A 17,738-nucleotide genomic window follows, 5' to 3' on the forward strand; every position below is an offset into this window, starting at 1 on the left:
TCTCTCACACGATTCAGATAGAGTATTATTTTTTTTTATCAATAGTACATTGTTCTCATGGTATTGTTTGTTTAAGAGCACAACAAGGTAAGTAGAGTGTACCTGTCTGGAGCACTATATGGCTGTAGTTTTACTAGAATGCATTCAGCAATGTTAGACACTTTTATGTACTATGTAAAATACTGATAAAAGCATTCTTGCAAAAACTGCTGCCATATAGTGCTCAAGACAAGTGCCTGCTCCTGAGCCTGCCTAGCTGCTTTTCAAAAAAGGATACCAACAGAACAGACGAAAACGTGATCATAGAAATAAATACATTTTTGTGCAGTGAGTAAATATTTTATAAATACTTTCACAAACAAAGCAATAGTGTGTAGGAGCAAAGGCAAAGTATAGCACGCTGCTCACCAGTGGTTTGAGCACCAGACTTAAGAGGATTAAGAGAATGCTGTTTCCTAGCCAGTAAATAGAATCAATGGATCGGTTGTCATAGTAACGTGAAGCTTCTGCTGACTTCCTGGAAATATATTTATGTGCCTTTTATTAGTGTCTCATTCGTGAGTATCGTCACATGGTAAGGGATAAAAAGGGATAAAAAGGTCACAATGAAATCTGCAGGGTGCAAGTGAATGTGAAATAGAAGCATTTTGCTATATACTTCCATTACCAAAAATGCTTCCAGTACAAGTTATTTAACTGTTTCAGCCACATACACACATATGCTATAAGGCCCAGTGCACCAGAACTCAAACACTCAAAAATAATTCAGTTTAAAATTGAAATGCACTGATGCACATTTCACTTTTGACCTTTCTATCCCTTTAAGCAATTTTTTGTGGAATTTCGCTCTCTTGCTTCTCTTGATTCCTTTCACATGTGGCATCATGTAGGGAAAAACTAATTTGAGGAGTGCCTGTTAGACACTGGGAATTTGTGCATGACCCCAGCAGATTATTCTATTTTCCCTTGTTCGGTCCATGTTGTACCTGTACTATGGATTTCTTTATCAACCTGAATGAGTTACCAATAGATAAAAACAGAATTTATGCTTACCTGATAAATTACTTTCTCCAACGGTGTGTCCGGTCCACGGCGTCATCCTTACTTGTGGGATATTCCCCTCCCCCACAGGGAAAGGCAAGGAGAGCACACAGCAAGAGCTGTCCACATAGCTCCCCCTCTGGCTCCGCCCCCCAGTCATTCGACCGACGGTTAGGAGAAAAAGGAGAAACCATAGGGTGCCGTGGTGACTGTAGTGTATAAAGAAAAGGAAAACATTTTCAAACCTGATTAAAAAACCAGGGCGGGCCGTGGACCGGACACACCGTTGGAGAAAGTAATTTATCAGGTAAGCATAAATTCTGTTTTCTCCAACATTGGTGTGTCCGGTCCACGGCGTCATCCTTACTTGTGGGAACCAATACCAAAGCTTTAGGACACGGATGAAGGGAGGGAGCAAATCAGGTTACCTAAACAGAAGGCACCACGGCTTGCAAACCCTTTCTCCCAAAAATAGCCTCCGAAAGAAGCAAAATTATCAAATTTGTAGAATTTGGCAAAAGTGTGCAGAGAAGACCAAGTCGCTGCCCTACATGACCAAGTCGCTGCCCTACATATCTGATCAACAGAAGCCTCGTTCTTGAAGGCCCATGTGGAAGCCACAGCCCTAGTAGAGTGAGCTGTGATTCGTTAAGGAGGCTGCCGTCCAGCAGTCTCATAAGCCAAACGGATGATGCTTTTCAGCCAGAAAGAAAGAGAGGTAGCAGTAGCTTTTTGACCTCTCCTCTTACCAGAATAAACGACAAACAAAGAAGAAGTTTGTCTGAAATCCTTTGTTGCATCTAAATAGAACTTTAAAGCACGGACTACATCTAAATTGTGTAGCAAACGTTCCTTCTTTGAAACTGGAACAACTATTTCCTGGTTAATGTTCTTGTTGGTAACAACCTTTGGACTAAAACTAGGCTTGGTACGCAAAACAACCTTATCTGAAAGGAACACCAGATAGGGTGGGTCACACTGCAAAGCAGATAATTCAGAAACTCTTCTAGCAGAAGAAATATCTATGGAATGTAAGGGTTCAAACGGAACCCCTTGAAGAACTGAAAGAACTAAATCTAGACTCCAGGGAGGAGTCAAAGGTCTGTAAACAGGCTTGATTCTGACCAAGGCCTGTACAAAAGCTTGTACATCTGGCACAGCTGCCAGTCGTTTGTGTAACAAGACAGATAAAGCAGAAATCTGTCCTTTTGGAGAACTCGCTGACAATCCCTTATCCAAACCTTCTTGGAGAAAGGAGAGGATCCTGAGAATTTTAATCTTACTCCAGGAGAATCCCTTGGATTCACACCAACAGATATATCTTTTCCATATTTTATGGTAAATCTTTCTAGTCACAGGTTTTCTGGCTTGGACCAGAGTATCTATCACTGAATTTGAAAACCCGCGCTTGGATAAAATCAAGCGTTTAATTTCCAAGCAGTCAGCTGCAGAGAAACTAGATTTGGATGTTCGAATGGACCTTGTACTAGAAGATCCTGTCTCAAAGGTAGCTTCCATGGTGGAGCCGATGACATATTCACCAGGTCTGCATACCAAGTCCTGTGTGGCCACGCAGGAGCTATCAGAATTACCGAGGCCTTCTCCTGATTGATCCTGGCTACAAGCCTGGGAAGGAGAGGGAACGGTGGAAACGCATAAGCTAGGTTGAACGACCAAGGCGCCACTAATGCATCCACTAGAGTCGCCTTGGGATCCCTGGATCTGGACCCGTAGCAAGGAACCTTGAAGTTCTGACAAGACGCCATCAGATCCATGTCTGGAATGCCCCATAATTGAGTCAACTGGGCAAACACCTCTGGGTGAAGTTCCCACTCCCCCGGATGGAAAGTCTGACGACTCAGATAATCCGCCTCCCAGTTGTCTACTCCTGGGATGTGGATTGCAGATAGGTGGCAGGAGTGATCCTCCGCCCATTTGATGATTTTGGACACCTCTCTCATCGCCAAGGAACTCCTTGTTCCCCCCTGATGATTAATGTAAGCTACAGTCGTCATGTTGTCTGACTGGAATCTTATGAATCCGGCCTTCGCTAGTTGAGGCCAAGCCTGGAGAGCATTGAATATCGCTCTCAGTTCCAGGATATTTATCGGGAGAAGAGACTCTTCCCGAGACCATAGACCCTGAGCTTTCAGGGAATCCCAGACCGCGCCCCAGCCTAATAGACTGGCGTCGGTCGTGACAATGACCCACTGGGACAGGTGAACCTGGGTCAACCACCAACGGAGTGAGTCTCTGGTCATTTGGTCTACTTGAATCATTAGAGACAAGTCTGTATAGTCCCCATTCCACTGCTTGAGCATGCACAGTTGTAATAGTCTTAGATGAATTTGAGCAAAAGGAACTATGTCCATTGCTGCAACCATCAACCCTACTACTTCCATGCACTGAGCTATGGAAGGCAGCGGAATAGAGTGAAGAACTTGACAAGCGTTTAGAAGCTTTGACTTTCTGACTTCTGTCAGGAAGATCTTCATTTCTAAAGAATCTATTATTGTTTCCAAAAAGGGAACTCTTGTCGACGGAGACAGGGAACTCTTTTCTACATTCACCTTCCACCCGTGAGATCTGAGAAAGGCTAGAACAATGTCTGTATGAGCCTTTGCTTTGGAAAGAGACGACGCTTGGATTAGGATGTCGTCCAGATAAGGTGCCACTGCAATACCCCTTGGTCTTAGAACCGCTAGAAGGGACCCTAGCACCTTTGTGAAAATCCTTGGAGCAGTGGCTAACCCGAATGGGAGAGCCACGAACTGGTAATGCTTGTCCAGAAAGGCAAACCTTAGGAACTGATGATGATCTTTATGGATAGGAATATGTAAATACGCATCCTTTAAATCCACGGTAGTCATAAAATGACCCTCCTGGATTGTAGGTAAAATTGTTCGAATGGTTTCCATTTTGAACGATGGAACTCTGAGAAATTTGTTTAGAATTTTTAAATCCAGAATTGGTCTGAAAGTTCCCTCTTTGTTTGGGAACTACAAACAGATTTGAGTAAAAACCCCTGACCTTGTTCCACAGTTGGAACTGGGTGTATCACTCCCATCTTTAACAGGTCTTCTACACAATGTAAGAATGCCTGTCTCTTTATTTGGTTTGAAGATAAGTGAGACATGTGGAACCTTCCCCTTGGGGGTAGTTCCTTGAATTCCAGAAGATAACCCTGAGAGACTATTTCTAGTGCCCAGGGATCCTGAACATCTCTTGCCCAAGCCTGAGCGAAGAGAGAGAGTCTGCCCCCTACAAGATCCGGTCCCGGATCGGGGGCTACCCCTTCATGCTGTTTTGGTAGCAGCAGCAGGCTTCTTGGCCTGTTTACCCTTGTTCCAGCCTTGCATTGTTTTCCAAGCAGGTTTAGTCTGGGAAGCGTTACCCTCTTGTCTAGAGGCTGCCGAGTTGGAAGCCGGTCCGTTCCTGAAATTGCGAAAGGAACGAAAATTGGACTTATTCTTAGCCTTAAAAGGTTTATCTTGCGGGAGGGCATGGCCCCTTCCCCCAGTGATGTCTGAAATAATCTCTTTCAATTCTGGCCCAAAAAGGGTCTTACCTTTGAAAGGGATCTTTAGCAATTTTGTCTTGGAAGATACATCCGCCGACCAAGACTTTAGCCAGAGCGCTCTGCGCGCCACAATTGCAAACCCTGAATTTTTCGCCGCTAACCTCGCTAACTGCAAAGCGGCATCTAAAATAAAGGAATTAGCTAACTTAAGTGCGTGAATTCTGTCCATGAATTCCTCATACGGAGTCTCCCTACTGAGCGACTTTTCCAGTTCCTCGAACCAGAACCACGCCGCTGTAATGACAGGAATAATGCACGAAATAGGTTGAAGGAGGTAACCCTGCTGTACAAAAATCTTTTTAAGCAAACCCTCCAATTTTTTATCCATAGGATCTTTGAAAGCACAATTGTCCTCAATAGGAATGGTCGTGCGCTTGGCTAGAGTAGAAACCGCCCCCTCCAACTTAGGGACTGTTTGCCATAAGTCCTTCCTGGGGTCGACCATAGGGAACAATTTCTTAAATATAGGAGGAAGGACAAAAGGTATGCCTGGCTTCTCCCACTCCTTATTCACTATGTCCGCCACCCGTTTAGGTATCGGAAAAGCATCAGGGTGCACCGGGACCTCAAGGAACTTGTCCATATTGCACAATTTTTCTGGGATGACCTGATTGTCACAATCATCCAGAGTAGATAGCACCTCCTTAAGTAATGCGCGGAGATGCTCAATTTAAATTTAAATGTCACAACATCAGGTTCTGCCTGCTGAGAAATTCTTCCTGTATCAGAAATTTCCCCATCTGACAAACCCTCCCTCACTGCCACTTCAGATTGGTGTGAGGGTATGACAGAAAAATTATCATCAGCGCCCTCCTGCTCTACCGTGTTTAAAACAGAGCAATCGCGATTTCTCTGAAATGCTGGCATTTTGGATAAAATATTAGCTATGGAGATATCCATTACTGCCGTCAATTGTTGCATAGTAACAAGCATTGGCGCGCTAGAAGTACTAGGGGTCGCCTGCGTGGGCATAACTGGTATAGACACAGAAGGAAATGATGTAGAACTATCTCTACTTCCTTCATCTGAGGAATCATCCTGGGCAACTTTACTATTTGTGACAGTACTGTCCCTACTTTGTTTGGACGCTATGGCACAATTATCACACATATTTGAAGGGGGAACCACAGTGGCTTCCATACATACAGAACATGATCTATCTGAAGGTACAGACATGTTAAACAGGCTTAAACTGGTTAATAAAGCACAAAAACCGTTTTAAAACAAAACCGTTACTGTCTCTTTAAATGTTAAACAGGGCACACTTTATTACTGAATATGTGAAAAACTATGAAGGAATTATCCAATCTTTACCAAATTTTCACCACAGTGTCTTAATGCATTCAAAGTATTGCACCCCAATTTTCAAGCTGTTAACCCTTAAAATGTGGAAACCGGAGCCGTTTACAATTTTAACCCCCTTACAGTCCCAGCCACAGCCCTTGCTGCGACTTCACTAATCCCAGGGGGATATACGATACCAAATGAAGCCTTCTAGGAACGTTTTCAGTGGATTCCAGACCCTCACACATGCAGCTGCATGTACTGTACTCAAAAGTAACTGCGCAGTAATGGCGCGAAAATGAGGCTCTGCCTACTACAGAGAAAGGCCCTTCCTGACTGGGAAGGTGTCTTAACAAGTGCCTGGCGCTAAAAACGTTCCCCAATGTTTTAAAAGTGTGAAATTTAACTTCAAACTGCATATAATCCTTAAATAAAGCAATCGATTTAGCCCCTAAAAGTGTCTACCAGTATATAGCCCATAATAAGCCCTTTATTCTGTTTGAGTCTAAGAAAATGGCTTACCGATCCCCATGAGGGAAAAATGACAGCCTTCCAGCATTACACAGTCTTGTTAGAAAAATGGCTAGTCATACCTTGAGCAGAAAAGTCTGCAAACTGTTCCCCCCAACTTAAGTTCTCTCAGCTCAACAGTCCTGTGTGGGAGCAGCAACCGATTTTAGTTACTGCTGCTAAAATCATACACCTCTTTTAAACAGAACTCTTCATCTCTTTCTGTTTCAGAGTAAATAGTACATACCAGCACTATTTTAAAATAACAAACTCTTGATAGAAGAATAAAAAACTACAACTAAACACCACAAACTCCTCTCCATCCCCGTGGAGATGCTACTTGTTCAGAGCGGCAAGGAGAATGACTGGGGGGCGGAGCCAGAGGGGGAGCTATGTGGACAGTCTTGCTGTGTGCTCTCCTTGCCTTTCCCTGTGGGGGAGGGGAATATCCCACAAGTAAGGATGACGCCGTGGACCGGACACACCAATGTTGGAGAAAAGGGAATTACCTTTAATTTGATTGTAGATGTATCGCTGTTTGCCGTTTACATTATATGTATTGCCAGTAATAAACCACCCAAGCAGTTAAAATATTTAAAAGAATGTGGAGCAACTTGACAGTTACACAGAACAGTAGTAAACTGTACATTGTTTAGCAGCAAGATGGACAGGCGCGCAACTGACCACAATCACTTCTAACCATACTTATTTAAAGACTGAATACCTCAGGTCACACTAGACCAGGGGTGGCATAATCATTTTCTAAAACATCTTGAGTACCCAGGGTAACTTATGCTATAAATAAAGCAGTATGGAGCAGCCCAGAAGCAGAGTGCAACCTTGGGCACTCGTGCCAAAGGGCTTGCTATCCCTGTACTATGCCCAGATCCAAGGCAGCAACTAGAAAAGGTTGTAAACAGCCCAATGCTAAATTCAATCAAGTCTGTATGGCAGAACAGTGATGGCAACTTCCTCATGCCAGGGGAGCCACAGAACTATATATTAGAAGGCTTACAGCCCACATAAAAACAAAGAGCTATGAAAAAACAGATATTTTCTATAAATCTCCCATAGTACAGGACCAGATTTAGGTTGCAGGGTGCCCTCTGTCTGCTGTTCTCCCCTCTTAGAGGACTCGAATTGTGGCAACTCCAAAAAACATTTTTAGTTTAGCTTTTTGTCCCCCTTGGGGCCACAAAAACAATGGCACACATTCTTAGTTCTTTTTTTTCTTCTCTGTGGCACCTCAATAACTAGTACAGTTCAAAGGGCCGCATGTGGACCATACCTGTTGTGCAATAAAGTGCTAGCGGTTTTTCCAATATGAGGTTTCCTTCAACCCTCTCAACTATTTTTCTGCCATAACAATAGACCAGATTCTTTAATGGGGAAAAAAAACTAGACTCAGAGAGACCAGACGGAACAGAGGTTAACCAATTATGTTAATTTGTCAAAGTGTTCTGTAGGGGGTTACAAAGGCAAGACAGGGATAAGCAGACTCAGACAGGAGATTAGAGAGCCCTGCTTCCTAGAGATCTTAAAGAATAACCCAAAGACTTAAGTCATTTTTATAAAACAGTACTCCGTGTCCTCTCAATGGTATATTGTAAAACAGTACTCCGTGTGCTCTCAATGGTGTATTGTAAAACATTACTCCATGTGCTCTCAATGGTATATTGTAAAACAGTACATTGTGCATACAATGGCATATTGTAAAACAGTACTCGGTGCACTCTCAATGGTATTTAGTAAAACAGTACTCGGTGCACTCTCAATGGTATATTGTAAAACAGTATTCAGTGCGCTCTCAGTGGTATATTGTAAAACAGTACTCTGTGCACTCTCAATGGTATATTAAAAAACAGTACACTGTGCACACTTAAAGGTATATTGTAAAACAGTACTTCATGCACTCTCAATGGTATATTATAAAAGAGTACTCAGTGCGCTCTCAATGGTATATTGTAAAACTGTACTCCGTGCGCTCTCAATGGTATACTGTAAAACATTACTCCATGCGCTCAAAATGGTATATTATAAAACAGTACACTGTGCACACTCAATGGTATATTGTAAAACAGTACTCGGTGCACACTCAATGGTATATTATAAAACAGTACACTGTGCACACTCAATGGTATATTGTAAAACAGTACTCGGTGCGCTCTCAATGGTCTATTGTAAAACAGTACTCGGTGCGCTCTCAATGGTCTATTGTAAAACAGTACTACTCAGTGCACTCTCAGTGGTATATTGTAAAACTATACTCTGTGCACTCTCAGTGGTATATTCAGTGTCTATTTGTACAAATTAACAATATTTTTTATTACGATGACTTGAATAAACCTTACAAGTACTGTAAATAGTTTTACTTAAAGCCAGTGAAATGATCAGATTGAAGCCATTACCTTTATTAGCATGTACTCTCTGAACCCACGACAACGGGCAGGCTTTCATCACCGAGTACGGCACACTGAAAGTGTGCATTTTATTTACTACACTCTGAAAGAGATGGAAATGTGTAAGGTTGTTAGTAAAGCAGTCGTCTGCTCTGTAAAGCAAGTATATAGACATTTCATTATCAACAATGTATTCAGCATCACATATAAATGGACCTTTTTTTTTTTTTTAACAGCTGATTTGAGTAATAATATATGGGTGAAAGAAAACAAAGCGTTATCATAGTATATAGGTAATAAGAAAAAGTGTTATCAGTGGGGCAGCATTGGTGTTGTATATAAGTAGAGATATTAAGGTACCATGAATTTTTTTCAGATCCAAACATTTGACAATTTAAAGGTACATGAAACCCAATTTTTTCTCCTTTCAGGATTCACATAGAACATAAAACTTTAAACAACTTTCTAATATACTTCTAATATCAAATTTGCTTCATTCCCTTGTTATCCTTTGTTGAAAGAGCCAATCACAAGAGACAAATGTGTGCAAGCACCAATCACCAGCTAGCTCCCACCAGTGTAGGATATGTAAATATTTTTTTCCAACAAGGGATACCAAGAGAACAAAATACATTTGAAAATAGAAGTGAATTTAAAAGTGTCTTAAAATTGCATGCTCTATCTCATCATGCAAGTTTAAAGGGACATGAAACCCAAAACGCTTTTCAACGAAAGATACCAAGAGAATGAAGTAAATTAGATAAAAAGTAAATATGAAAGATGTTTAAAACAGTATGCTCTATCCAAATCATGAAATAATAATTTTGGGTTTCATGTCCCTTTAATTTTGACTTGCCTATCCCTTTAAAAGGGTTTGATACTCAAATGCCCCTTGTTCCATTTAAAAGAGAATGTTTAAACGTATATTAAACAAACAAAAAAGATTTTCCTGTTCTGAATTTTTTTTTTCTTTGTGGCTGGTATTGTGCCTATCACTCAGTAGCAGTTGTACGTATTCATACACTTCCTGTTAGTTTCACTTTAATTCTTTAACTGCAAAAACGTTTTTCAAAATTGTAACTGCTGCTCTAGAAAAAGAAAATGAATAGCACTGCCCCTTTAATTAGTTCTTGATATATAGTGATATTTTAATTCAGATGACATTTGGACTGAATGATGTCTTTCAACATTAACATCCGTTTCTACTAATAAATTATTTGAATGTAACATTTGATACAAAAAGAAACCTTCACAACAGTGAAATGAAATATCTGAATGGTTATTATTATAGACTAATTCTATGAGAGTCTGTATTTGAATATTGCACTTGAATGAAAAACATCACATTAAATATAGGGACGCACAACATTCACAACAAGCAAATGTCACCAACATTCACTGTTGTACAAACATTCACCTGGTGGGACTTGTGAATATACAAAAGAGGAGGGATGGGTGAGACCCAGTAAAAGTGATCTTGTAATTGAAATGAATTATAAATGCAGCTTACCGTGAGTATTCCATGCCATAGACCGGCGTCTCTCTTAAAATCGAGGACATTTACAATAGTTTCTCCTAAACAGATATTAAAAATACAGTTACTGCTTTAAGATAACAGTGTGTTTATTACTCACATCATTACAGTACAGAAACAGATTTATAATAGAAATGCTTATTACCTTCTGTATAGTTGCAAGCCTGCGACAGGGCTTGACAATGTGAAAGCATTGCTATCCGAGAAACGGTCACACCCATGACACTGCCTTCCTTACTTGTCTTGTACTAAAGAGCAAAAAAAACAAAGATAAATGAGTGCATACGAGTAGAACAATACTGCACCGCTGATTCTTCAGAGTAAATTTCAATCTTTCTTTTGTACAAAAGGAAATAATCTATAAAACACAGAAAGAGATTACCAGTAAAGGTAGGACTCTATAACTAACCACCCATCTATGATTTGCCCATAGGCATAAAAATAATTAACATGATGTTATTTCACAATATATACTGCAACAGTCGCTCTCTGTCCCAGTGCACACTATAAAAGGGAACAAAAATCAGTGTGCCCATTCATTTTACTAAAAATTTAAATTATTTGTAAATATTTAAGTTAAAAAATGTCACTAGGTTGATTCTCAGGTGTTTACGATTACATAACTCTTGGATATTTTATTTCTGAACAAAATGGTACCAATAAAACAAATAAATTTCCCAACACTAAAGGGTAAATGTATTATCCCTGCAGGCGGACAGGTTCACTACTTGCAATCGCCACTTGCGATGTTTCATCGCTGGGCGAAATTTATCATTGCACAAGAGAATTCCTGTGCAACGACACCCTTCTGCAACCAAATATGCTAGAGCAGGGAATGTCAATCATCCTGAATGAGTGAGTGTTGAGGTTTGTATCGGAAAACAACATAAGAAATTATAATCAAGTTTTTGTAATGAAGTTTAAAGGGACAATGTTCTCAGGCAAGAGCTTATTCCATGGACTCCTTTCTCTCTCCTATCCCCAATGAAAGTTTACTTTCTGCTGCTATCTCTTCCTTACATAGCTTTTCTGCAGCCTGTAACCACAGTACTGGAATTTTAAGAAAAGGTGGAGCTTTTAACAGGCAAATGCAGATATTTCAAAAGACAAAATAAAGATAAAGGACACTTTTGTAAAGAATTTCCAATATTTTAATAGGTAAAATAGATTTTTAGAAACAAGTTAAATGTGATAATCTTTTTACAGTACAATGTCCCTTTAAAACAGCCATCTTTTTAAAGAAAATAAACGCTTAACCAGTCATTAGATTATTTTTCAAAAAGCATCACAGAAGAATAACAATACTGATTATATATTAATTGGCAACTGAGGCAAGTACATCTCTTTGGAACTTGTGGCACTTGTTTTTTAAGTCTCTTTTTGATTCTTGAATTTTAATGATTGTCATCTTTGTGCAATTTCATTTGTAAAGTATTTCACCACCTTATACCTCAATGTATGCAGGTTCTGTGCCAGCTGCTGAAATATGCGGTTGCCAATCCTTTGGGGCCTTGGAAAGGTATCTTGAGTCCGTTACAACCCATTTGAGTTTTGGCCATCCTGTAAAAACACAAGCAGGTTTACACTGAGCCCAGCTGTCTAGCATTAAGATAATATGGTACCAGAAAATACTAGATAATGTTTAACATACAGAGAGAATAATGAGATAATGAAATTACACATTCATACTTTTCGGGAGGGAACAAATGCCGAAGACGGTGGCCGCCAGCAGTATTAGGCTATTTTTGGAGCCAGATTTCTTAATTTGAAAGTGCAACACGATAAGATGTGTGTAACTCCAGATCTTAGTGTGTTGCACTTCCACTAGAAAAAAACCCGTTCTGAAAATAGCCGAATGCTGCTTGCAGCCGCCATGTCTAAACAAAATCATTTATGTTCAAAAACTTAAATTATGCTTACCTGATCATTTTCTTTTCTTCTGATGGGAAGAGTCCACAGCTGCCTTCATTACTTTTGGGAATTCAGAACCTGGCCACCAGGAGGAGGCAAAGACACCCCAGCCAAAGACAAATACCTCGCACACTTCCCTCATCCCCCAGTCATTCTACCAAGGGAACAAGGAACAGCAGGAGAAATATCCGGGTAAAAAAGGTACCAGAAGAATTAACTAAACAACGGACGCCTCATCTATAAAAAACGGGCAGGGAGCTGTGGACTCTTCTCGTCAGAAGAAAAGAAAATTATCAGGTAAGCATAATTTAAGTTTTTCTTCTTAAATGGGAAGAGTCCACAGCTGCATTCATTACTTTTGGGAAAACAATACCCAAGCTATAGAGGACACTGAATGCAAACAAAGGGCGGGTACAGAAGGCGGTCCCTTCGAAAGGCACCACAGCTTGGTATTACCCATAAAAAAACTGTATAAAAAGAAACAAGGTAACTGCCCATCGGTTAAACAACCAGCAAAGCCGTGTTGGAGACCACTCAAAATCCTTTGATGCCACTGAGCACAATGCCTTCGAGGAGCCCAGTCTCGCAGGCTCCTATCGCACAAACTACCTGAAGGAAGTACCTCCACCTACCCCCGAAAGAGAGAACGGAATACCCGAAGGAGATCCAAAGGATCCTCAGACTAGAAAAGAAAACCCAAGACAAGCGAACTGAAGGTTATTGCAAGATAACCACCCAGGAGAAGAACTCTCTAGAAACACAAAGAGCCTATCCCCCAGAGTGAACACTCCCAACCAATGAGAGAGCGATCGCAAGGAAGAACAAAATCCACCCTCAGATCCTCTGACACAACACCATATGACTGATGATGTGCCAAGGAGCCATAAGCTCCCCAGAACCCTAGTCCAGCAGATACAACTGCTTAAACTAGTCACACACAGGTAGGAAACCCATATCAGGACCGAAGGTATCCTGGAGACCACCAACAGGATGGAGGAACTAACTGTCCCAGCAGAAAAAAGGAGCTCTCTGTGAAAAAACATAAAATCATAACGGACAGACTCGCGAGCTCCAGCTCTTGGACAGCAAAACTGACCCTAAGCCATCATGGGATCCCATCCCACAGAGAGTGCCGGATATCAACGACAACTCCTGTCCAGGACGAATCCGGACCCCAAAAAAACATCCAACACCAGCAGTGAAATGGAACCAGTGAAGGAAGGAACACTCGAGAACCTCCCACCAGGGAGGATAACAGGGCCAACAGAAGTACACGGTCAGACCCCACTCCGAGAACGGACCCAGCCCAAAAAGGGCAGGCAATGTCCGCGTCAAGAGAGAACGGAGGGCCTAAGAGGAACGAACCCTTGACCAATTACTAGCATCAGGCATGCTACCACAACTGCCAAACAGCTTACGAGCATACCTTTCAGATGCAATAGCTGCAGCTGGTTGCAAACTGCAAACCTTCCACTTGCTAGGCAGCTAGGCTAACCATCCAGCCACCACAGGTGGCCCATAATAGGTAGGTTGTGTACGGGTCCGAACCCTTGCACATTTCCCTTCCCAGACGAAGGAGCACTCCCAAGAAAGGAAGATAGGGCATTGAGCAATAATGATACCCTAGTACCAGAGCCAGCCTCCACAGCCTCTAGCACGCAAGGGAGGAATAAAAAAATTCTTGAACGAAAAGATAGGACCAGCAGGGTCTCTATGGAAGCCGTAAGACCACCAAAATCCTCCCCAAGAGGCCAAGGGGACCACTTCCCCAGCCGTAGACAGGGCAAAGAGGTTTAAGAAAACGGTAAGCAATACCATTGAGCAATAACTCAACAAGCATTACCACCAGCTCAGTTGAGACAAATAACCTCGACTTAAAATGCAAAAGCTGCCGCTGGCGACAACTGAAGATGCATCCAAAATGCATCAAACTAACCTCCAGGCAGGAATCCAAGCTCCTCTGAGAAAAACCAAACCCCTGAAGGGACAAGCGGACGTACTAAACCCTAAGGTTCGAAACTGAACCAGACAGGACCGAATCTAACGATCCTGACCCAAACTTAGTCAAAAGGCATGGCCCTAAGCCAAACCCCCGCGAAAACCAGACAGGCCGTATGACCTAAGGAAATCCTAGGTTGCCTTGTACGGAGAAGAACATTCTAGGTAGTGCATTCGCAAGAAACTCAGACCAAGAGCATAGACAAATATCTAGACAGGTCTAAGAAAAGGCAACCAACACCCATAGGTGGAGCTAAACCCTGGACCCTCTGCAACCCCAGAGAACAAGAGCTCCTAGATATTCAAGTGCAATACTCCAAGAAAAAATTTCCGTTCATTGCAATTTGCAAAACAAAGTAGAGAGACAACCAGCAGCAGCTGGACTCAAACTCTCCAGGGACCCAGGAGGTCACCAGGGACAGGGCTCCATATAATGGAGAACACCCAACAAAGCTGGATTCAAACTCACAACCTTAGCCATGTGGGCAACTGACAACCCACTAGGCTACCCAGCAGGCTCAACAAGCCCCTTAGATAGACAACCAAAAGCCTCACAGGAACGCCCTCCCGGAAGTCCCTGTATCACACAAGGATGACCATAGAAAAACCCCACAACTTCTCTGCGGAGCTAACCAGGGGGGGTTGTCGGGGAAAAAAAGGGGGAGAAACTCAGCCCCTGCGTTCCCTCTTATGAGAGCGTGCGATGCGCAGAAACAAGGGAAGACAGACATATCCGCATTTTCAAACTCAGATCACCGGACCACCCTAAAAAGGAAAAAGGCTGTCCCAGCAACCACAATAGGTACCGGTGACTACCACAAGAAAAACAGACACCCATAAGGTACCAAGATAGAATGAAAAAACTTCATCTAAACTGGTACCCGGGGTGTCTAGCGCTCATCCAGACCTCCAAACACTTGGAAATGGGGAAACTCTGGTTCCGAGGCCAAGGACCTCCAGAACTCACGAGGAGAAATAGACAGGTCCGCACCCCAACCTAAGAAATTGGTAGAGGAACAAACCCTCCACCGAGGAGGAGGAGCAGGTTGACGTATAAGAAAACGAAAAACACCCCCTCAAGTAAATGGATAAAATAAACATAACACAAACACTTCATCAAAGTGAACAACTCAAAACCCAGCAAGATAGCCAGCCGGTACCACATGGGTGACGTAAACCATAATGAACAGCAGCTAGCGCCCGATCAGTACCTGCCTGGTACAAGGAACTCCTCTGAACTGTCCAAGGTCCAAGAAAAAAGTAAACTATAATAATATAGAATATGCCGCTTCCAAGGAAGTGCGCACACGACCACAAAATCTCAAGTTTCAGTTCCAGAGAAGAAATGTCCCCACAACGTAAAATTATCACAGACATGAGCTTCATAAAAAAAAAATTAGATATCCTAACCGGATTCAAATAAAGGAAAGGCAGCACACGAGGGTGAACGCCAAAGGAAAACGGCACACCAACCGGACCAGCCGATTAGAGGCCCCATCCTCCCAAGCTCAGAACTGGAACAGAAACTTAAAAGAAAGAAAAAAAATGAAGACGTTAAAGAGATTGTCTTCATCCCTACACAGCTAACCCAGTTTGCCGTCCAGCACAGAAGACCGAGGATCCCTCAGCCCAGTAGGGCTGGAATCCTCCAGCACCGCCAAAACATGCCTTAGTAGAACATGCAGACATGCCAGTCTATAACGGAAGGCAAAATGATCCCCCCGGCCCAGAGGCCAATGCTTCCCCAGAAGGTCTAACTGACTCAGGCGATCCCACGCCCGACGAATCCCGGTTAACAGTACATCTTAAATATACCGCTCTAGGGAGATATAAATGTGCCAACACCATAGATATGGCCATGCGGAACCATGCTGTAACCTCTGGAGGAAACGAGCAGCCTTCCAGAGAAGGATTAATGGCCATAGGGACACCTGCTTGCTTAGCAAATGAAGGTTCTGGGGCACACAACCCGTAGGACATGGAATCCTCGGGGGCGGATGGCTCAGCGCACTCTAAATTCCCTGATTCGGGGGAAGAGAGTACTCTAAAACGGCAAATCGGCACATAACTGATGGGCATGGATAACCCTGGCCATTTCATATTCATCATAAGTCGTATACTCCGAATCAGAGATATCTGTCTCCAAAAAAATCAGAATCCTCCATAACTTGAACATTGTAAATATGGACACTAATGGCACCTTACACCCCCCCAATGGCTGGGGCACTCACCACCTCCCGTGAGCCAGACAACTAACGAACAGACTCCCTCCGTCGCCACTCAGTCAAGGTGCGGAAATAGAATACAACATGACCACACCCGGTCACGAGGTGCATCGTGTAAACCAAAAAAGCGTGCCAGTCCCAAGGACCACGCAATCGGCCATTATGTCCAAATAGCCATGAGCAGACGTATCACTACACATTAGCAGACAAAATCACATAAACATGATTGAAGTCCCCCCTGTTCAATAACCCCACCTCAGGAGATAACCCTTGATTCTATTTAAGATAAAGGAGTCCCACTGGGGCCCAGGCTTCTTTCGTTAACATTACATTCACATAATAAAATGAAACAACCTTACCGGAATATACGCCGTGGAACAGGAACACTGCCCTTCAAGTGTGACAGATAGTAGCATCGCTTCTGACATGGACTTGAGTGAATAAAGGCAGGCAGCGAAACTCGTCAACGCTGATTACCCAGGAGCTGTTAATATGAGTCGGGATGGTTTCGCAGAAGAACTCCCCCTGCATCTCCGGACTCTAATTTTCATCCATGCTCTCACTGAGAGGCTGACAGGATTACTTAAAACTCCAGTCCCATTTCAAAGAGTACTACCCTCCATAAGAGACTATCTTCAATCTTCTGACACTTCTCTGTCAACCACCTGAGACGAAAGGCAAAGAATGACTGGGGGATGAGGGAAGTGGGGGAGGTATTTAAACCTTTGGCTGGGGTGTCTTTACCTCCTCCTGGTGGCCAGGTTCTGAATTCCCAAAAGTAATGAATGCAGCTGTTGACTCTTCCCGTTTAAGAAGAAAATACAATACACATATATATCATAGCTGCCTGAACAGGTACTTTAAATTCATTGAGATGTGTCATTGGAGGCCTATTTTTTTATAAATGCTTATAACTACAGATAAGGTTACTAAAACTGGCTGTGTGTGGATTGGTGATCAGAACAAAATTCTTGCAAAAAAAATTTCCATAAGAAATAATGAAATTATAACTTATTTTAAACACATGTAGAGTTAGTGGCAAACAAACTGTGCATGATTATTCGTTTTTAGTTGTTTGTTTTTAAATTGGTTAAGTAGTTTGAGTTACTTAAAAGTTGTTTATCCCAATTCATTAGAAGGAGAAGTACAAAATAATCTGCACAAGTATTTAACATTTAAAGCCATTCTAATCAATCAGTAAATACTTTCCGCATGGGTTCTCATTTTATCAACTGCAGCTGCCTTTACCATTATGA

General features: G+C 42.2%; 1 protein-coding gene across 1 annotated transcript in view; it reads right to left on the reverse strand.

The window, feature by feature from the left end:
* The window catches only part of DIP2B (disco interacting protein 2 homolog B), a 624,447-nt gene that overhangs the window by 203,644 nt on the left and 403,065 nt on the right, over positions 1 to 17,738 (reverse strand). Inside the window, 4 exon segments of the mRNA XM_053708237.1 lie at positions 8,824 to 8,917; positions 10,325 to 10,389; positions 10,494 to 10,596; positions 11,799 to 11,908. Of these exon segments, the coding sequence (XP_053564212.1) occupies positions 8,824 to 8,917; positions 10,325 to 10,389; positions 10,494 to 10,596; positions 11,799 to 11,908 (372 nt within the window).

This window comes from Bombina bombina, chromosome 3, assembly GCF_027579735.1.
Source record: "Bombina bombina isolate aBomBom1 chromosome 3, aBomBom1.pri, whole genome shotgun sequence".
In the NCBI taxonomy this organism is placed as follows: domain Eukaryota; kingdom Metazoa; phylum Chordata; class Amphibia; order Anura; family Bombinatoridae; genus Bombina; species Bombina bombina.